Consider the following 20,608-nt stretch of genomic DNA (forward strand, 5'->3'; position numbering starts at 1 on the left):
TTAATCTAGTAAAGGAGCTGTGTGATGAGGATGTGACTGAGCCTGAAGAAGCCAAATTTGAATGCGAGATATCCATTCCTTCTGTGAAACCTCCCAAGTGGTTTCTACGTGGGGAAGTCTTACAGGCTGGCAGAAACTTGAGTATGCAGCAAGAAGGACAGCCCTCCCGCCCACGTGACCGCTACTGTCCAATCACCGTCTCCGCCACCCCCGCCCCTCGTGGTGCTGTGCTGTCCTGTGGTGCATTGTGCGGTGAGGGTAAGATGGCGGCCGTGAGTCTGAGGCTCGGAGACCTGGTGTGGTGAGTTCAGTGCGCTGCGCTGCGGGCGGAGTGCGGTCCGATCCGATCCGATGGAGTAGAAGGACGCTAAAGCCAAACATGGGGCAAAGCAATGGCAATGGCACCTGCAGCACGGACACCCCGCAGCTCTGCCCGGCCCCGCACCTTCATAGATGATCCCGCATCCTCCCCGCTGGGTGGGCGGGGAGGAACGAAAAGGGACGGGATGGGGATGGGATGGGATGGGATGGGATGGGATAGGATGGGATGGGATGGGATGGGATGGGATGGGATGGGATGGGATGGGATGGATGGGGTGGGATGGGATGGGGATGGGGATGGGATAGGATGGGATAGAGATGGGATGGGGATGGGATGGGGTGGGATGGGATGGGATGGGGAACGGGAGGGAATGGAAAGGAACGTAAGGGCTGTGCCAGCAATGCCGCCGCCAGAGGCCGCCCAGGCCCCGACCACCGGGGTACCACGAAGCCACGGCGGCTGCTGGGGCCGCTCCCTGCACAGCGGCTTTGCCCCCAGCTCCTGAATCCCCCGTCGTTGTGTTCCCCCATGAGCCCCTGCCCTGAGTGCTGTGCTTCAGCCTCAGTTATTGAGCCCACTGTTACTGCCTTCTCAAAGGGTTGCCCAAGGAATCAGAACAGCAGAGCTCCCATTGGGCCCAAGGCAGAGTTTTGCTGAGGGTGAAGGAAGGAGGAAGTTTCAGCCCTGGATGGACGCCATTCTGTGCCCACAGAGGAGCTTTGTGCCCTCGATGCTGAAGCAGCACCCAGAGCTGGCGGCGGGTGCAGGACCTGAACTCAGAGCCACAAGGAAATCAGAACAGGATGCAGTCAGTGCTGATTGTCACTGCTTTGACTCGGCTTTAAGACTGTGCAGAGTCTCAGAAATACCCACAGAGTAACAACAAAAAGGAGCAGGGCTGGAAAGGAACAGGGCTGGTTTTAATTGTTGTTGTTTTAAACTGTCCAATCAGGCGATGGTGTTAAGCCGTCATGTCGGACAGGTCCAGAAGGAGCTCATCCACATCCTCAACGTCACATCAGTTTCTCCTTCCAGTTCTTCTGTGAGCTCCATCAGAAGCTCCTCAAGGTTGTTGTCTTCAGTGATGGCTGCTTCCCCCGCCCCTGTGCAGCTCAGCTGCTAATTTTCTGCCCCTTGTGAGGAACATGATGTAGTGTTGGATTCCTCTGGCTGTGCCATGGGGTCTGCATGGCTTCCTGGGAGCAGCTCCAGACTTGTGGGAAGGAAAAGAACAATCTACGTGACATTTCTGAGATGTGCTTTCAGCTCTGAGGTCTGTAGTTGACCCTCCCGCCCCTCACACCCACATAGGGATGGTGATTTGATTAACCTGCGGCTGCCTTTGGAGTTAAGGAAACCAGCAGGTGCCTTTTTCATCTGTTCAAGTAGAGCAGTTTGAGTCTGGCAATCAGGGGCTGGGCTTTGTAGCAGAAACACATTGCCACCCTCAATGCTTTGTCTGTAAACATGTCAAGAAATCTTCCTCTGCAAAATCCTGCTTGCTGGCTGAGGTACTTTTCCCCATGAACTCAGCAGAGGTTTTGACAAAGCAGTTTCAATGATCTCAGATGACCTCTTCCTTTGTTGCATTATGCCATGACACATCTCAAACACCCCATTTTCCCCCAGTGTGAAAGAACTTCTGTCTGATGGGAAAAGGGCATTAAGGAAGAACAAGTTGTGGTCATCACCTGCTTGGAAGCTTTATGACTTCGGTGCTGAGCACGGTGTATTCGGGCGGGACTGAAGCAAGAGTCTCCTAGGAAGAAACAAGACAGAGTATGAAGCACAGGTCAGAGTTTCCACAAGTACCTTGTGAGACATCTGCTGCCTTCAAGGGAAACAGAAGAGCTGTAGAACACTTGGAATTTCTTCCTTTTCTTCAAGGGCAATGTAAACCTTTCATATCCACTACTGCTTTTTCCACTGCTCTTACCATTGGTAGTTTTTTAGCTGGGGGCTCATCCGCGTCCTCAGCAGCAGATGGATGAATTTCTGCTGCTTTTCGTTTCTGTCTCCGCGTTGGGGGGAAGGTGTTTTTCCAATCAATGGGCCTCACAGAGACCCTGCGCCCACCTAAAGTAAAAGGAAGAGAGAGCTGGTACTGTCTTGCTGCGCCTCAAGAGAGATCAAGTTCTCTTATCAGTCCCACCACCCTTCCACAAAGTTAAATACATTTGGCCAGTGGAATTGCAATGCCCTGTCCGGGATTCTCAGCCACGTTTTGCACACGGTCATCTCTGTGTACCAACAACGCGTACAAAGGAACAAAGAAACCCAATAGCTGCACTCAGTAATAATCCAGGGCAAGGAAAAGTCTGACAGAGAGCAATACAAAATGACAGCACTGCTTTTCTGAGGCACCGTAACGAGTTCCTCGTGCTCACCTTTAACTCTTTTCTTGCAGGGCGATTCCCCCGCTTTTCCCTTCTCCTCCTCCGACCGTTTGCGTTTAAGTCCAGCCGGGCCATGGGAGGAAACTGGGATGTCAACTGCAAAGAGTCCCGGGAAAGAACAGTCAGATCTCAGTAGAAAAACAGAGCATCAAACCCAGGAGCCTGTTGAGTATCTGTACCTCTCTCTGGTGCCTTGTCAACCTCTGTCTGGTTCCCCAGACTTTTTGCAAGGCCGCTCTTTGGAGGAAGGCCACTGGTGTCAACTTCTGGCAGAAAAGAAACAAGGAATGATTGATGAGCGTCTCTTTGGGGGCAGGTTTGAGCACAGTCAACCACAAGCTTCACATTTTCAAGCACTGTTTGTTACATTTGCCTTCCGCTGCCCAAATGCTGTGCAGTCAGCACAGACCTGCAGTGCATCTTCCTCACTCCAGAAAAAGCCCAGCGCTGCTCTGACAGCCAAAGCACAGACGGATATTTCACTATCGCGACTCTCCCCTGCCTCCCCAATGAATGGTGACATGCATCCTGCACCCGCTCAGAACTGACATTCAGAATTGAGCCTTTCATGCTTCACGCCATCGGACACTCACTGTGGCTCAGCAGTGCAGTTGGTCTGTTCCCACCGCGTTCCTTCAGGTGACGAAAGGCGCAGTGTGGTTTCTGGCAGCCTCCGGGCTGGTTCTCCCAGAAGCAGGGAATCAAACTGCGCTGCTTCTGCAGAGAGAAGGAAAGAAAGGGCCATGGAAACGGGCACATCAGGTCTGCAGGGAGATGCCGCGCTCCAACAGCCATCAGAAACCATTGTGTGGAGCCTTAGCTCTGTACCCTCATTTCCTGCCCCTCCTTTCACTACTCCAAGCAGCCAGAATGAACTGCTCTGGAGAAATCCAGGATGGAGAAGGCTCGATAGGGCACAACCGAGCCCTGCTGGCAGGAGGGCAGTGCCACTCTCTCCTACCACCCAGCTCCAGCAGCTTTAGGAGGCTGAGCAATGCGAGCTTTTTGCATCTGGGGAGAAAATGCTTTTGGCTCCTAATGCAAACATCTCCCGCTGTGATATACCTAAGGCACTGAATTCTCTGCCTTCTTTACCTCCTCCCAGTCCCCTCTAGAAACAGAAACCAGTAAGATTTTCACAGCAAACATATCCAGCCTGCAGAAGTGCATTCAGCCCAACCACAGCCATGAAAAGTGGTGTTGTAGACTAAGCTGGAAAGCACATCTTTAGGCAAACACTCACATCAATCCTCATGTGACGGAACTTGCAGTTACTCCTCGAGCAGCCGCCCTCCATCCACAGTCTGCAGACTCGTTCGCTCCCCAGAGCCGCTTCACAGTGGCGGAAGGGGCAGCTGTCTCCCTGCAAGCACAAGGAAACCACAGGAAAATAAGAGCACAGCCTGAAACGTGTCCATGCCATTAGCCCAGGCTGTTAGCAGCGCTATGAGGGTAACATCACCAGCAGGTCTCCCCTGCTCCACCCCTTTCTCTTCAACATGAGGAAATGGAAGAAAACCCAGGCAGAAGAAAGTCAACCGTACCTTAGTGCAGGTGGAGTAGAAGTAGAAGTAGCAGTCGCCTCTTTGCTGAGACATGGTGAAATTCTTAGAGCCCGTCTGGGTTATCTCCAGAGGAATTCCCTGCTCTTGCAAAGAGACAGTTGTGCTCGAACTGCTTGGATCCCCAAAGAGTCCTCTCGGACCGGAACCCTACAGGAAGTGCCTACAAGGGAAGAATCATGAGGAATAAGCATTTTCCCAGCTTTCTTTTGATGCAGTTTGGGCTCTCGAGGAGGGCAATGCCTTGGAAGCAGCTGGTTGCAAGAACTGTGCCAGCTCTGGAACCAATGTGTGTCTAAGTGCCATGACTTCCCCAGCAAGTGCTGTTCTCCATCCCACCAGCAGTCATATACCTTGCAGCACACATTTTGTGTTCCTGCCATGAGAAGGACTCCATCATCTACCCTTGCTGCAGCTGCAGTGGATGCAGTGCTACCACTCACATGTTTGAGAAACCTCCAGTTCTGGCTTACCCGGGCACAGCTGCAGTTCTCCTCCCTTCCAGCTAACACACCAGTGCAATGGCTGGGCAACACCGTCAGTGAGAGCAGGTAGCACCAGCAGCCACCACCACCGTCACTGCCAGCCGGGACGAGGGCTGACACAGCGTGTCCACACTCTGCGCAGCACTCACGGCTCTGGCACTCACTGGTGGCAGCCGTGGCCCCAGGCAGCGCTTGTGAGCTCACTGTGCTTGTGATGTCACTGCACAGCCCACGGCCCAGCTCAGCACCTGGATCTCACCAGGACTTCAGGGGGTTCTGTTAAAAATGTGCTGGATCCGGGGGTCAATAAAGCACAAGTTGCACTCCATGAAGTCTGTGCTCTCCTTCCCTTCTAATGTCTAAAACAAAGGCTGGGGACCAGCAGCAGTTCTGCAGGGCTGTAGCAGCGATGCTCAGTCACGGCTTGAAGCAGAGATTGAGCACCTGGTGGGATGGCAGGGCCAACCCAGGGCAGCTCAGGCACATGCAAACCCCTCCCAGACATCACTGAAAGGTTGGCAGTGCAGGTGAGGGTGTCTGACTGGAGATCACTGCCTGCCTGAGCCCTTCCAATGGTCAGCAGTTTTTTCCTTCCTTTCTGTGCCCCACAGCTGCTGCACTCGGGCTTATCCTCACCTGCTGCAGCCCAGGACTTTGATACCCCATTATCACTGCTGTGCTTTCCATTGCACTGCAGCATCACACAGGGCAGTAATGGCAGTTCATCATCCTCACCAAAACGTGTGACAGAATCTCACAAGGAATCAATTTCCCCTGCAAACAGCCACTCGGAAGGGCCTCCATTGAGCTGGGAGCTCCTCCCCAGCCCAGCTGTTCTGCTCAGACTCCTTCCAGCAGCCGCCCAGCACCAAACCCAGCTCACCTTATTGGCCTGGTCAGTCCGGGCTGTGCCCAGCTCACACACACGCCACAGCGGTGCCTGCAGTGGGCTCCCAAAGGATGATCTCCAACAAGGAATGCTCACAGCTCAGTGTCTGTGTGCAGTACGCTCACCAGAGCACCAGCTCTGCTCGACAGCTGGGGGCCAAACCCTCCCAACCCAGCAATGACTGTGACCTCACACAGACCCACATCACTGCTGCTCTTTCATCATAAACACAGGCAGCCAGCACCTCCTAGATCCAATTGTAAGAGACCAGCACAAGGGTCACCCAGTGGGTTATCTGAAGTAAAGTAACAGAGAACTGAGGTGACTCTTGTCACAACACTGGGAATGGGGACCAAACCTTCAGGCCAGGTTTCTTGCAGTTAAGATTCCTCAGAGGGAGGTTTGCAGTCCCAGAGAAGCCCATGAGCTCCTCTGCACGATGCTCGGAGCAGAGCTGCCTCGTGATTCATCAGTGCTCCATTCCATAACTAAGTACATCTCAGATGAAATAATAATATTTCATGGTCACTTCTTCCTTTCTGTGAGACAAGCCTTAAATGTGTCTTTTTAAAGTCGTCGTGCACCGAATCTACAGCATGCTAGCAATATAGGTATAATGACATCACATAGAATGGAGTGTTTGCAGGGCTTAAGGCCGTGAATCACGGGTGAGATGTGATATTCCCACTGCAATGATGCTTTTAGGGCAGGTTTAAGTGCCTTCCGCTTTGTGTAACGTGGAGTCTGTAGGATGACAATAATGATTGTGGAATCACACTCATCTTTGAGCTCTAACTCACATCCACGTCAGGAGCCTTCCCAAAGATCAGGCCCTGGTTTGCCTGCCCTGCTGGGCCCAGCTCAGTGCAGGACAGGAGATGGATTTCTGCTGTCCCTGTGCTCAGACTCCAAAGCCCAAGATAAGCTGCAGCTGAGATCTCACAGAGCACTCTGAGGTTTCTCTGCAGCTGTTTTCTGCTGCTGTTACACAGCACGGAATAGCTGGGATCCCCCAGGCACTGCCCTCGCACCAATAACTCCATTGTGCTCAGGATGTGCCAATGTGCTGAAGTCAAACTGTGCCATGTGGGTTTCACACAGATCGAACGCAGGCTGCAGATCTGCTGGCAGCCCTCAGGAGCTCCCCTGCCCTAATCCCACTCTTGCACTCCTTCCCTTCGTGCTCTTGTGGCCTTTAATAACACCGTGACACCTGACAGCCTCCTCCTGTCTGTAAGCTGTCATTTTATGCAGCCGTTTCTCTTCCGTTTACCCCCCAAACTGAAGATGTTTCCCTGCAGTGAATAAGCGATGAGGTTCTTTTCACCTCTCCTTGGACAACTTCCTTTATTGTTTTTTCGGAGCATTAGGGACTCTGAGACCCTGGAGTGTGTCCAGAGAGGAGCAATGGAGCTGAGAAGGGCCTGGAGCTCAGTGGGGTCCTATGGGGGTGACCAAGGGGACGGCAGGCAGCCAGTTTTCCCTGTTTTTCTCTCTGGATCCATCCCCGCCTCAATGGGGCCATCAAACCCTTTTGCTGCAGAACCCGCAGGCACTTCACCTTGAAGGATCATTACCTACATTGAAACTACTGTTACATGCAGGCGCACAGGAGTGCCCTGGTTTTCACAGGCTCTGGGCAGAGACGTTCAGGTCTGGAGGCGTTTGGGGCATCACTAATTGAGCTGCAAAATGAGCTTATAGCTCCTGACTCCTCCCATCCAGAAATATCGCTCCTATATAGGCCCGCGCTGCCGGAGCTCACGGGACTCGGCTCCCCGTCGCCGGGATTGGGTGGTGCGTGCAGGGCTGGGGGTCGGGCCGTATTGTGCTGTTGTGTTGTGTTGTTGTGTTTTGTTATGTTGTGTGTTCCCGGTGTTCCCCTGCCGCTCTCCAGCTCGGCTCGTTCCGGCCCCGCATCGTTCTGTGACTCCCCCCCCCCCCGCCCCTTGGCGGCTCCATACATGCACACGGCGGCAGCGCGGCCCGCACGGCGCACACGGGGATGCCGCAGCTCCGCCCCACCCCGCCCGGCTGCAGCTCCGTCCGCTCAGCGCCGCGTCTCGGTGTCGGGGCGGCGCCGCGCGGCTCATTGGGTCCCGTTGGCGGGCAGAGCGCGGTGGGTCTCGGCAGCGGCGGATTGGAACGGAGCGGATCGGAACAGAACGGAGCGGATCGACGCGGGGCGCAGCGCATTGCTGTGGGGCTGGCACGATGCTGGAGATCCAGCTGGATGATGGCGGCGTGGGGGGGTACCCGGGCAACGACTATTGCTCGGGGTCGGTGATGTCGGAGCGGGTGTCGGGCCTGGCCAACAGCATCTACCGCGAGTTCGAGCGGCTCATCCACTGCTACAATGAGGAGGTGGTGAAGGAGCTGATGCCGCTGGTGGTGACGGTGCTGGAGAACCTGGACTCGGTGCTGACCGATAACCAGGAGCACGAGGTGGAGCTGGAGCTGCTGCAGGAGGACAATGAGCAGCTGCTCACACAGTACGAGTGGGAGAAGGTGCTGCGCAAACAGGCCGAGGAGGTGAGTGAGAGCGGCCCAGCGCCAACGGGGCCCGGCATCCATCTTGTGCGCGGCGCCAAAGGCCGGGGATGTGATGCAATGTGATGCGATGATATGATGCGATGCGATGTGATGATGTGATACGATGTGATGTGATGTGCTGCGGCGGTACCCGCATCGCAGGCCGCGCTCCCGGTTCCGCTCCATCTGCTCCGCACAGCCCGTGCGGAGGGGAAGGGGAATGGCTGGGAATGGCTGGGAATAGCTGGGAATGGCTGGGAATGGCTGGGAATAGCTGGGAATGGCTCCGCGTTGCTGCGCTGCCCCGAGCTCGAACACCGGCTGCACGGGGATGACTGGAGGATTCCTGCCGGTTTCAGGTTTAAACGCGGCCCTCAGATGGTTGATGTCTTCCCTGTACTTCCCCTGCCCTGGAGATGGTTCCCTGTCTGATCTCAGCGGCCTTTCCCCGGGTGCTGCGGGTCCCGGATCCCCGGGGCTGCGGCAGGTGCTGGGAGCGGGCGGCATCGGGGCACAGCGCCTCATGCGGGGACAAAGGAGCCGAGCTGAGCGCGCTGCTCCGCACTGAGCGCTCGAGTCCGCCGACACCACCGGCATCTTTCTGGCCATAGGCGCAGCCGGGCGGCTCCGGCCTCCAGCAGGGCCGGTCTGCGACGTGCCGGACACATTGGTACCGCTAGAAGTGTAATGCTGTCGTGTCATCAGCATGTCTTTGCAAAGCTGCTGGGAAAGGAATGTATGCGTCTGTATTGGCTGTGTTTTAACACTGGGAGAGTAGAGGGTTTTTTCCGTCCCAGGAGTCTTGCTCAGAGTCGGGTTTTGATTTGCTTAGATGTGGTAAATGAAATCCCTTCATGACTCCAGAGTAAAGCGCTGTGCAGTATTTCAATGGAGGTGCTCTGGGTGCTGGATGGTGAGGACGTGAGCCCAGGACATTTATCGCCCTGTACTAATGCTGGTCAATTTGGGTTGTAGCCTTAAGTTTTAAGTATGTGTTAATAAAACTTACAGCTGATCTTTTCAAATTCATATGAAGGCAGGGAGGGATTGAAAAGCAATTCCAAGTGTGGGACTTCATTCCACAAGCCGGTATTTTGTAGCTTCTGAGAATTAAATACTTGGAAATGTGCTGCTGCTGGGGAGGAGTGGGGCTCGGGGCGTGGGGTGGAACAGCCCCATGGATGGATCCTGCATCTTTGGACTCGTATCTTTCTGCTCTCAGTTTACCAGGTACACGGGGTGCTGCTTCCTGCTGTGCCTGCTCCTGGAAGCAGATGTGGTGACAACATTTACGTCCTGCAGGGACGCTCAGACCCACAGCATGGTGCTGTTGGCAGATGTAAAAGCACTCTGTCATCCTCAGGTGCATCTGAGCTGAATGGGCAAAAAAGTATCTGCATAGGGCCTTGTTAGCAGAAAGGAATAGATAATGTGCTTCTATGAGAACAAATGGGTTTTGCCCCCTGTGTAGCCTCTGCTATCAGCTCACGTGTGTGAGATACAGCTGTCATTCCCTTTGTGTGTGACCAAAGCACACCATTACCTGCAGCAGTTTCCTGTGTGCCTCTTCCTGTGCAGTGGATTACGTGTTATGGAAGTGAAAATCTCTTATGCTACAGAGAATTCTGCTGTTCATCAGCTCATTGTAAGCAGAGAAATGCACCCCCCACCAGAGCACGCCTTGCACTTCTGTAGCAGGGGAAGCCCATCTCCGTCCCTGAGCAGCACTCGGCGCTGTGTGCTTTGCCTGTCCTGGGTCTGCAGCTTCCAGCCCCACCTTCAGTGGGGGTTCCACCTCCAGGAGCGATGTTCAATCCCTTGCTGTTGAGTTCTTTGCGTGTATCAATGATCATTTCAACAGCTGCAGCAATGCTGGGGAGCTGGGAGTCGGTGATCACAAAGTAATTTGTTCCTGTATTGCAATATCATGTCATGGGCGTCTGATTACATCGTTAGTTTATTGATGTTAAGTGAACTGAAACCAGCAGTGGATGTTATTCTCTGGCATAAAAGTTGTGTCGTATCCTCCTGTTCCCGCTACTGCAGAACCACCAGATCTTGTTTTACATAAGCGTGCACCCAGCCATGTCCTGCTCCATTGGGGCAGCTTGCACAGCCTTCATTTCCCTTCCTCTGAAGCAGAGGTTTCTGTCTCCATGTTCTGCCACTCATTTCCCCAGGATGGTTGCATTCAGTATCTTTCAAAATACTCTCAGCCAAAAGCGAAGCTTTTCTGGACACTTTGACTGCAGAGTGACTCAATATTTTCCATTTGCTCTAAAATAGGGCAGCAGAAGCACCCGGACAAGAGCACTGAAGTCAGAAGTCCCTTGAAATGAAGCAGTGCAGTCAGTCTGTGATTGCAGGGCTCAGAATGTCACATTTCTTTTCCTTGACCTCCAAAACACTGAAGCTGTGGAACAGCGTCAGCTTTTCAGTATTGCCGTGTTCTTCCACCTGCTTTGCATTGTGTGAGCGCAGGGTAATGGCTGCACCTCTCCTAGAGCCCATTTAGGGGCTGACTGCTGTTGGCAAGGGTCTCTTTCTGGAGATCCCCCCTTGGTGCAGCTTTCCCATGTGAATCCGAGATCTTCTGCTCCAGGTGAGCGATCTTCTTCCCTTCCTTTATAGCACCTCTGTTGTGCCACTCCTGTCATTGCACAGAGCTGGGGCTGCCCTGTCCCAGTGCAGAGTACAGCACTTCCCTTGTTAATCCTCATGTGGAGCCTAATGCACATCCCACTAACTCGTCAAGCTCTCACTGCAAGGCCTCCCTACACTCCAGGGAGCCAGCAGCTCCCACTATTTAGTGACATCTGCAGCTTATGCATAGGACCTTGCATAGGAATTTTCTTCCTGCTCTGTAGCGGGTGTTAGGATGGCACCCACTTGTAGGAGCACAGAACTGGGAGGGACCTGCTGACTCAGCAGCCCATTCCTCAGCACTGCAGGCAGTTGCATTACAGAAGCTGCTTCATAAATGTATCAGGCTTTGTCTTAAAGCCATTACTTAAACCTCTTGCGTCTGCTCTTCTAAAAGTGACCTCCTCCTGAATTCCACTTTCTTTTTTTTTTAACTTGCAGCCTGTTTTTACTGGTTTGTTCTTGTGCCAGCATTGACTTTTACTCCAAGTAACTTCTGCCTCCATGAGATATCTGTGCCTTTGAAGTATTAATAGAAACCAGTCCTGCCTTTGGTCTCCATTGTGTTGGTGGCACGAGCCGAGCTCTGCTCGCTGCCTGCTGGAGGAGGGTCAGGTTGGAGTGCCCCATGGAGGGATCTGTGTGCAGCTGGTTTGGGTGACACTTGGCTGTGCCTGGTTTGATCCCTGGGCGTGTGGGGCTGCAATAGCAGGTGGCTTTCCTGGAAGGCTTCAGCATGAATTGGAGTGTTGCACTGTTCAAAATGACAATGGTAGGATTTATCTGGTGTGATCACCCTGCGTGTTCACCTGTGTGACATCCTGTTGGCTGGAGATGGCAGCACGTCTGTCTGTCTCCTCACACTGTGTTGCAGCTGACCTGGGGCTCATCTTTGCTTTGTGCTCAGCTCCCTTCTCTCAAGTCTTCTCATTGCAGTCACGATGTTTGCATGCCCTTGCCCAGTCCCAGCTCCTCTCTGACCATCAGCATCGCTTCGTTCCTCCTGTGTGATGTTTTGATTCTCTTCATGAGTGGCATCTCCCAGTCCGGTCTCATCTGCTGCACTCGAGTAGCACCTCCTGCCCTGTCAGCCCCACTTACCACAAGGCTGCCTTGAAGAGCTCTGTTAGCTGCCCGTGCTCCCTTTGTGCTCCTCTACAGTGATCCATGGTGTGCGGGGGCAGAGCTGTGTCAGGGCTGAGAAGAGCCCATCTGCCTGCCCTGGCTCTGCCATAGCACCAGGCCTGCTTCATGGAGAGCATTTAAAGGGCAGAGCATCTCATTCTTCAAAAAAAGGCTCAGATCCCTTGGAATAGGAATCCAGGAGATGCTTTTATTGATATATGCCAAAATAACAGCATTTGATTTCACAGAAGCATTTGAAGACCAATCTACAACTATAAAGTAGCTAACACATAAAAGATGTGCTTGTGAATCCTTGAAATTAGCAAGAGAAGCAAAAGCCCTTAAGGGCTGCAGTTGTCAAGGGGATGTTATTTCACTGAGGCTGTGTGCTCCTGTGCAGGTGGAGGTGTTCCTTCAGAGGAGTGTTTCTCTTTGGGGAGGATAGCAAAGATTTGAGCGTGGGGTGTAGCTCAAAGCATCTGCCCACCAGGCAGTACTGCGTCCTGCCACCAGTGGGTTCTGCCCTATTTCTTTGTCTTGGCCTCCTAAGACAGAATACTGTCAACGTAACTTCCCAAATTGCCAGTTAATTACTGCCCCAAATTGTGAGTTGGAGGCTGCACAGCCTGCATTGGCTCCCTGGCTGACAGCCTTCCTGCAGGTGGGGAGTGGAATGCGGTGTGAGTCCTTCCTGCCCTGCAGACAGCCCCCTCCTCACAGGCACCTGTGCGTCCAGCTGTGCGTCCAGCTGTGCATCCAGCTGTGCGTCCAGCTGTGCGTCCAGCTGTGCATCCAGCTGTGCATCCTCCCTGTTCTCCCGGGCAGTGCATCCCAGCGCTGCTCTCTGCCCAGCCGCAGGGTAAGGTGACGACTGAGCTGCTGCTGTTCCCGTCAGCATGTAATACGTGCTGCCAGCCAGCCCAGATTAAGACCTTATAATAAGATTTCTGCATATATGCACACCTAGCTCACTCTGCCTGATTTATTGTTAATATGATATGATGGTTTCTGACCGCATGCTACTATTTTTAGTCATTTTCTTCCTCTGAAAGCCAGTAATGCAGGAAGCTCAGCCATCTCCAGTGTACCGCTGCTTTGCAGAGGAATACTCGTTCTTTCACTTAAGATGATTTTGTGCTCGTTGTTTTCCATTTAACGATGAGCGTGTGAACCATGGTGCTGGTTGTAACCTTATCCTGAGATGTTAGAGACCAGCGATCCTGCTTGAAATCCAGGGAGAGGCTCCAGCAAGACTAATTTGTATGTGTACAGCAGCGTCATGTTCCATCATTACTAACTGTTTAAAATATATCTGGCTCCTATAACTGCTGGAAAATTATCCTTTGAAAGCAAGTATGAAGGGATTGGAAAAAATAGTAATGCTGTGCTCGGCTTTGCTCTCCCAGGACAAGTGGGAGTGGGCTCTTTGTTCTTCCAGTTCACCCATTGATTTCATTGTAGTGGGGTAGAAAAGAAAGGAAGATTTTCCCTTCAACATCATTTGAATTACCTGTTCCTGAGGCCTCACTTCTTGAGCCTGTCCAGGCTCCATGGCATCCCTTCCTTCTGTTCTGGTGCAGTTTGTAAACATATGTGTGGAAAATAGATAGCTGTGTGTTACTGTCAGTTAACATCTGCAATGTTGAAGTCACCCATAAGGACCAGGGCAGCTGGGTTTCAGGTCTCTCTCGGTTCCTTAGAGAACAGTGCCTCCATGTCCCCATGCTTGCTGGGTGGCCACTCCCACGGCACCCACTTTATTTGCTTGTCTTGACTTTCTGATGCAGGGGGAGACACTGGCTGGAAGATTCTGATGGAGGAACAGCCAAGAAGCGTTTTGGAGCCAGACAGAGTGAGGAGCCGTTGGGTCCCTGTGCCCAGAGCTGGTGTTCGATCTCCGTAGGAGATGGAGCAGGATATTGCTGCAGTGCACTCACCTGAGATGCTCTTCTTCCCTGAGAACACTTAGAGTGGCATTAATTTTTAATGCTGCTGTCTCTGTTTCTTCTCCACGTGGTCGGCTCATTGCTAGTTTGCAGTTTGTTTGAGTACTTTGAGGCTGCAAGACAGACAGGACTAAGAAGAGCCTTAGTGTGGAATGTTTAATCTTCCAATCGGTTTCACTAAACTAAACCAAAGCAACGGTAGCAAATCCAGGAATCCTATTAAAGTTGACCTACATAGTGGGAATAAAATTGGTCTCCTGCTTTCTTTTGCTTCCTGTTTTACTGTTGAGAGTTCTGTGAATGTTTTCCTTAGAGTCAGTTAAAGTTTATTGCTACTCCAAGCACAATTCCTGCCTGGCTGGGTGGCACACGCCTGGGTGGGGAGCTGGGAAGAGATGGGCACCTTGTGCCAGGAGAGCTGCACAAGAGTGAAAGCCAAGCAAGTGAGAAGGGAGAGGGATTTAGCGCTGGGCTGTAATTGGAAGTTTGTCAACAGAGCATTAGCATGGAGTGCTTCCAGCAAACCCTGAGAGGGGGCAGAGGGAAATACTGCTTTTCTTAGCATAGCTTCAACCAGTCCAAACCAAGTGAAATGGCTTCTTTAGGCCTGTTGCTCAGTGTGGCTGTCTTGGTTAGAACTTTTTCTTTTTTACTGATGCCCAGAGAAGACTGGCCGGGATTTTCTTGCTGTGAGGTCTCATCACTCACTGCTTCCATTCTGCACCAATTGAGGCATAACTCAACTTACAGAACTGAAAAAGTAAGACTCAAGTTTTTCTTAGCAGCTCTGGAGCTGAATGTGCCATCCTTATAGAATCACCTGTCAAAGTTGCTCTGGTTTTTACCATGTAACTCTCTACCCCTTCTCTGATGTGTGCCTGAAAAAACCTCTGGTCTGAGATCTGGGAAGTGGATTGCAAAGGAGACTGTGAGGTGTGACGGTTGTGGGTTGGTTTTCCACAAGGCTTTTATGTTTCCTGCAAAATTTAGATGCAACATCATTAATAGTGGGAACTTTCTGATGTCTGAAGGAGATTTCTGACGTAGGCACTTCTAAATGCGTGACCGTAGACACAGAATTTGGCTTTTCTGACATAAAACTAACAGGAATCCAAATTCAGCCTAGCATGATAAAGGTGTTGTTGAAGATGATGGAACCGTGTTGGTTTACATAACTTGCATTGGCCAGCAGATTATATCTTAATGATACACAAAGTACATCTTTTACTTTATTTTAGAAGATAAGTATTTCTAGCTTGAGTAAATGCTGTTTTAACTTAAAGCACATAGAAATTCTTATCTCTTGCTTTTTTTGTGTGTGTACATATATATATGTATATATACGCACACATAGTATAGGAGGAGAGAAGAGGAAAAGTCAAATACGTTTAGGTCTGTTCCTCATCCTTGCTTCCTTCTCTGGTTTTTCCCTGTACAGAAGTTCATAGAGTTTGAAGATGCACTGGAACAGGAGAAGAAAGAGCTACAAATCCAAGTGGAACACCTTGAATTTCAGACTCGACAGTTGGAGCTGAAGACCAAAAACTATGCAGATCAGAGTAAGCAAAGTTGTGCACCAGATACGATTATGTAGTTTGCTTTCCATGAGCATATACTTGCAGATATTCTTCATGTGCTGTTTTTTCTTGTTTGTTTTAATGTAGTTTGTGGAAAGCCTGAAATCTGTGGCTGTCCCTTTCTTTGGTATAAAAATCAGAGCAATCTACAGGGTGCGACATATCCACACTAGTGTAGTGCAGGTTTCATTGCTTCTCTTGCATGGAGCATGTCTAGATCTGTATGTTAGCTGATGGGTGGAATCTTTTCTTGGCAGTTTCACGGCTGGAGGAGCGTGAATCAGAAATGAAGAAAGAGTATAATGCTTTACATCAGCGTCACACAGAGGTAAGCTGTTGCCTGATTCCTTCCAAATAAACAAACTCTTAGCTTACCCATAAAACCACATCAGAGAATTGGGTTTTTCATCCTGACAGTGACTAGAGCTTCAGAAACTTGAGAGCATCAACATTATCTGAAGGGAGGGTGCAAGGAGGATGAAGCCATGCTCTTTTCAGTGGTGCCCAGTGCCAGAACAAGAATCAGAGGGTGCAAACCGGAACACGGGAGGTTCTGTCTGAACATCAGATAGCACTTTTTAAAAGAAATTTTAAGTAATTGGAAGTAAATGCTGGAAAACAATATTCAAAAAACAGAAATAACAGAATATCCCAAGTTGGAAGGGACCCATAATGATCATGGAGTCCAATGGAGTCTTTTGTTTTATTCTGTTTGCCTCACGTATTTTTTCCTCTTCTCAGATGATCCAGACCTATGTGGAACACATCGAACGATCCAAGATGCAGCAGGTTGTGGGAAATAATCAAACTGAGGGCAGTGTACCTGGGAGAAGGTAGGGCCATAACCTCTCCATATAATGTTTGCCATCCAGGAACTTATCAAATGAGTGCATATTTGCAAGAGAAAGAAACCAAAGGATCTTTCCCTGTGGGCATGGATTGTACCTGAAGCTTTTTGTAATGGGTTGAGGGTGAGTTGTGGATAAGTTCTCTAAGGTTTGACAGAGAGGAGTTTTTTGTGTTCTGTTACAAAGCTTAGACTTCATTGTGCTGCTGCAGATGGACGTCTTCTGGAAAGCAACGTTTGTGTTCTCAGGTATCATGTATAAGACTGATCCATAAAATGGATGGGGATGGAAGAGAGTGTTCATTTGTGTGTGTCTGTGTGCATGTGTGATAGCCAGCGAAACTGGAGTAGTTAAACGCATTAGCCTTTATGTAACTTCTTCCCCAGTTTCTTAAGGGAAGATTTATCTGAGTCAGTCACTCAATAGATCTACTTATGCCCATGAAAGTGCTTTGTTTTTTTCCCCTCTGTTTTCATAGCACCAAAGTGATCAGAGCCAGCCTCTGTTTAAAGGAATGGCAGTAGCAGGAAATGAAGTGCAGTATATAAAACCACTCTATTAAAACCACATATAAAAAGATAATTTCAAATGAAGAAAAGAAGAAATATTCTTCCTATTTTATAAAAATAAGGTTATTTTAGTACCTTCTGTTTAGATCCGTAACATTTAAATACTAGTGTGTCCATTAGGTTTGGGATAAAGAAAGTGGAAGGAAGTGTCAGGTCTTGAAATAAACAATATAAGCTCTCTGGAAGCTGTGGCTTCCTTTTGCTGGGTTGGAGTGCCTGGGAAGGAATTCAGATCATCAAGGTTTTGGTTGTGTATTGTAAAACAGCAGAGGAGAGAGCAAGAGAGACACAAACTGCTCCCCGATTCCTTGCAGACGTGATGTTCCTTCCCCAGCCAGTGCTTGGCCTCCTGCCCGAGCATCGTGCTGTGAGGGGAAGGTTTGGGGGTCAGCCTCTGGTTCTGTGCTGGTGCCTTACTGGTGTGAACACAGGGCTGCTGGGGGGAACGGGAGTTTTGTTCACAGCTGTTGGTAACATAACATTGTGTTAGAAGGAAGGGAGGATGCTGAAGGAAAATGGGCTCTGTAACTGCAGAACATCCATGTTTGAGACTTCTGCTGGGCTGTGTGCCTCTGCTGTCAGATGTCTCTGTACAAGCTCTTAGGCACACCCATGGTGAAGGAGAAACAGGGTGGATTAGGTCTTTGTTCAGTCCAACTCACCTCTCCCACCTACCTGAAAGGTATGAATGTTTGTAGGAAGAACAGCTGTGCTGATGTGTGCGTTTCTGTCTTGTTGCCATCTCCATGTCTCAGCTGGGAACAGGGGGAGCTGGGAATTGCTGAGCTGGCAGGGTGCAGCATTGCAGGAAGCCAAGTGTCAGTGTGTGGTCCTGTTTCTTTTGTTCTGCAGAGAGCAGCTCAGCTCTCCTGCCATGGAGAATATCCAGCAGTGTTTCAGGGGCAGCAATATAGCAGTTTGAAGCAGTTATACCCTAAACTCCAGAGGCAGAGAGACTTATCTAGGCTTTCTCCTGCACAAACTCTGAAGGACAGCACAAATCTGTAGCGGATCTAAAAGGAACTGGAATAGGAACATTCTGATCTGGCTGAGTTCTTTCCATATAGTAAGTTCTCAGTGCTGTGTTTTCTGCAGAGCAGTAAATTGGTGTCATGTCAGAGAGTGGCTTAGAAAAATAAAACTGATTACAGAATACAGTGTAACCCTTTCCCATCTGAAGGTAATGCTTTTCTAGCAGACCAGTGGAAAAATATAGAAATCTATACAAGGAAAGAAGAGCAGAAGCTGGATGGTGGCCTCTGTAAGTGAATGGAGGCAGGCATGATGGGTATGGAAAGAGAAGATATGGGGTGAGAAGAACCAGTAGGTTGTTAGGATTGTGAGAGTGTGTGTTCCTGACAGCTCCCTCAATAGGTTGTTTCTGTTTTCCTCTGCCCCAAACCAATCCTGATCACAGCTGTAATGGTTGGAGTGTGTTAGGCTGGTTGCCCCCCCACACCCCGTTCTCTGGTATGAAGGACAAACCTTGCACTGAGGATTGTCTCTATGTTGGAGGGATGCTATTCCATGTAACGTGTTGCTAGTTCCTGGAAGAATGGGAAGAAAGAGCAGCTCTCTGTGTCTGTCACAGCCCCTGCCAGGCCTCCATCTGAATCTGTAGGAACAGCAGCTGGGAAGTGGGTCGTTTTCCTTCATTTCAAGCTTTGGGCTGTTCATGTGTGCTGTATTTGTGTATGTTTGTGCCTTTGAGGGTTGTGTGGTCCTGTGTCTGCACAGCTGCGTGTGGGTGAACACCAGCACTTGTGAGTTGGTACACTGATGTGTTTTGGGGGGGATATGGGTGTAATCTCTCAATGTCTTCCTACATGTTTGTGAGTGCATTTGGTTACCTTCACCTGTGGATGTGCTTGGGTGTGTTTTATATGGTAGACTGTGTAAATACATATTTGCATAAGGCTGTAAATGCACCAAGGGTGCTTCCTTGTCACTTGAGAGAAGATGGTGCAAGAACTGCTGAGGGGTGTGTGTGTCTGCTGCCATCTGAGGAGGGGAATGGGTACAGTGCACACCTCCAAGTAGTATGAATAAAAGTGCATGCATTCGCTGTCTCTGATAGGGCTGCATGTTTGCATGACCTTCATTCTCTAATAGTTGTTGTTGTGTTTTTTTGTTGTTTTTTTTTTGTCTTGCTTTTTGTGCAATTGCTGCTCTGTTTTGGCTGTTACGTTTGTCGCTGCAGTCATCGCCAGTCATGGAGGAAAAGGTAAATCCTACTGCTATTTGTTAATCATAGTTCTGGAGGTTGCTGTTGGGTGGTCGTGGTGTGATGCTGAAAGGTTCTGTGCTGGCCTATTTGCCCTCTTTGTGTACTGACATCTGCATTAGATTCACTCACATGGCACACTTCCCTTGGCTGGTGCAGAGGGAGCCAGCAAGCTGCTACATCAGGAAGGAGCTCATGCACCCAAAGCAGAAGGGGCAGAGGCTGGATTCCAAACTGGGATCATCCCTGTGTGATTGGACATTTGCACTTCACCTTCCAGATTACTTTAAAAAGTTGTCTTTTCTCCTTTAAATTAGAATCATCAAATCACCAAGGTTGGAAAAGATCCCCAATGATCCAAGTGTCCACCTACCACCAATATTTCCCTTCTAAACCATGCCCTGCCTACCGCATCTACACGTTTCTTGAGCACTTCCTATATGAGCACAAAATACACCTCTTTTCTAAGCAGGGCAGGAAATGCGTGTCACCAGTAACTGTCAGAATGCACATCTGACTTTGGCTGAGGCAGTGAGTTCCGCACCCTCAGCCTACAAAGAGGGCTGTTGCCACCTTGCAATGATGGCAAACCTAGTAGTTCTGTTACATTTTCTAAGCTTTAAGGTCTTACAGGAGGAGCATTCTGATCCAGGTTTTGGCTACTGCAAGCCCTTATAGAGGCTTTTGCTGTTTTCCTCACAACATGAGGTGGAACTAACCAAGTGCTCAGAGTCCCCCTGGACCAGAAGGACGTGGGTGTATGAAAGTCACTCCAAAGGGCTGTAGTCAGCACTGAAAATTTATAGCAACCCTGAGGATATTCTGAACTACTCTGGGGACTGGTAACACCAACGTCAGGACTGTGAAACTGAAGTTATCTTTCCTGCAGTTTTTCCTTGATGGGGCACAGAAAGCAGCCATTCCAAGCAGGAGCCATGCTGGCACAGCGGTGCAGTGCGCCATGTCAGCTGGACAGTGCTCAGAATGGAAAGGCTGAGCATTGGTCTCTTCCGTTAGACATTTTGCTTTCACTTTGTAAATGAACTCTTTTCTGCCCCTGCCATGTCAGTGTGTTTGAGTCAGTCCTGGGGCAGCCTCAGATGCAGCTGCAGTTGTTTTTCACCCGTGGTCACAGATCACAGGATCACAGAACAGGTTGGGTTGAAGGGACTGCTGGAGGCTGCCGGTCCCACTGTGTGATGGTGGTAGCTGAGCTGAGTCTTGGTGAAATGATTGCTGTGTCCAGGAGCAGTGCTGTACTGGGCTGGCATGGAGCCTGATGGAGCAGGGAAGCAGATCGGTGTCTTGCAAGGAGGTGTTGACTGCTGCCCTGTTTCTGGAGTGTTCATGCTGACAAGCTACTTTCTTTTTTGAGTTTCCACCTCCACTGCTTGCTCTACATTTTCTCCCACTGGAACTTGGTCCCCAAATCTGTGCCAGCTTCCATATTGAGAATCAAATCCACAGCTTGCTGGTCACCTGCACTTGCC

At 50.3% G+C, this 20,608-nt stretch overlaps 2 protein-coding genes across 2 annotated transcripts; one reads left to right on the top strand and one right to left on the bottom strand.

Moving 5' to 3' along the window:
• Positions 1-1,441: 1,441 nt before the first annotated feature.
• Positions 1,442-4,547, bottom strand: LOC146759395 (uncharacterized). The gene is made up of 8 exons (XM_085510372.1): positions 4,263-4,547; positions 3,962-4,081; positions 3,312-3,435; positions 2,898-2,984; positions 2,710-2,814; positions 2,259-2,398; positions 2,014-2,081; positions 1,442-1,535 (listed from the first exon to the last, which is right to left on the bottom strand). The coding sequence occupies exons 1-8, from the start codon at positions 4,314-4,316 to the stop codon at positions 1,442-1,444; spliced, it is 792 nt and encodes a 263-aa protein (XP_085366498.1). The 5' UTR covers positions 4,317-4,547.
• Positions 4,548-7,868: 3,321 nt separating this feature from the next.
• Positions 7,869-20,398, top strand: LOC146759396 (C-Jun-amino-terminal kinase-interacting protein 3-like). Its single transcript, XM_085510373.1, has 6 exons — positions 7,869-8,186; positions 15,339-15,459; positions 15,735-15,805; positions 16,219-16,310; positions 19,095-19,118; positions 20,188-20,398. Exons 1-6 carry the CDS (start codon positions 7,869-7,871, stop codon positions 20,396-20,398), a joined length of 837 nt encoding a protein of 278 aa, XP_085366499.1.
• The last annotated feature ends 210 nt before the right edge of the window (positions 20,399-20,608 follow it).

The sequence above is a fragment of the Coturnix japonica genome, chromosome 10 (assembly GCF_054131305.1).
Source record: "Coturnix japonica strain WE chromosome 10, WE-NBRP24, whole genome shotgun sequence".
Taxonomy (NCBI): Eukaryota; Metazoa; Chordata; class Aves; order Galliformes; family Phasianidae; genus Coturnix; species Coturnix japonica.

Excerpts from the sequence above, each read along its gene's own strand:
- LOC146759395 (XM_085510372.1), bottom strand. The coding sequence starts at position 4,316 with ATGTCTCAGCAAAGAGGCGACTGCTACTTCTACTTCTACTCCACCTGC. Across the intron at positions 2,399-2,709 it reads CTGCAAGAAAAGAGTTAAAG|GTGGGCGCAGGGTCTCTGTG; the intron begins GTGAGCACGAGG and ends CTTTTACTTTAG. Across the intron at positions 1,536-2,013 it reads GTCATAAAGCTTCCAAGCAG|TCTGGAGCTGCTCCCAGGAA; the intron begins GTGATGACCACA and ends CCTTCCCACAAG.
- LOC146759396 (XM_085510373.1), top strand. The coding sequence starts at position 7,869 with ATGCTGGAGATCCAGCTGGATGATGGCGGCGTGGGGGGGTACCCGGGC. Across the intron at positions 8,187-15,338 it reads TGCGCAAACAGGCCGAGGAG|AAGTTCATAGAGTTTGAAGA; the intron begins GTGAGTGAGAGC and ends TTCCCTGTACAG. Across the intron at positions 15,806-16,218 it reads TACATCAGCGTCACACAGAG|ATGATCCAGACCTATGTGGA; the intron begins GTAAGCTGTTGC and ends TCCTCTTCTCAG.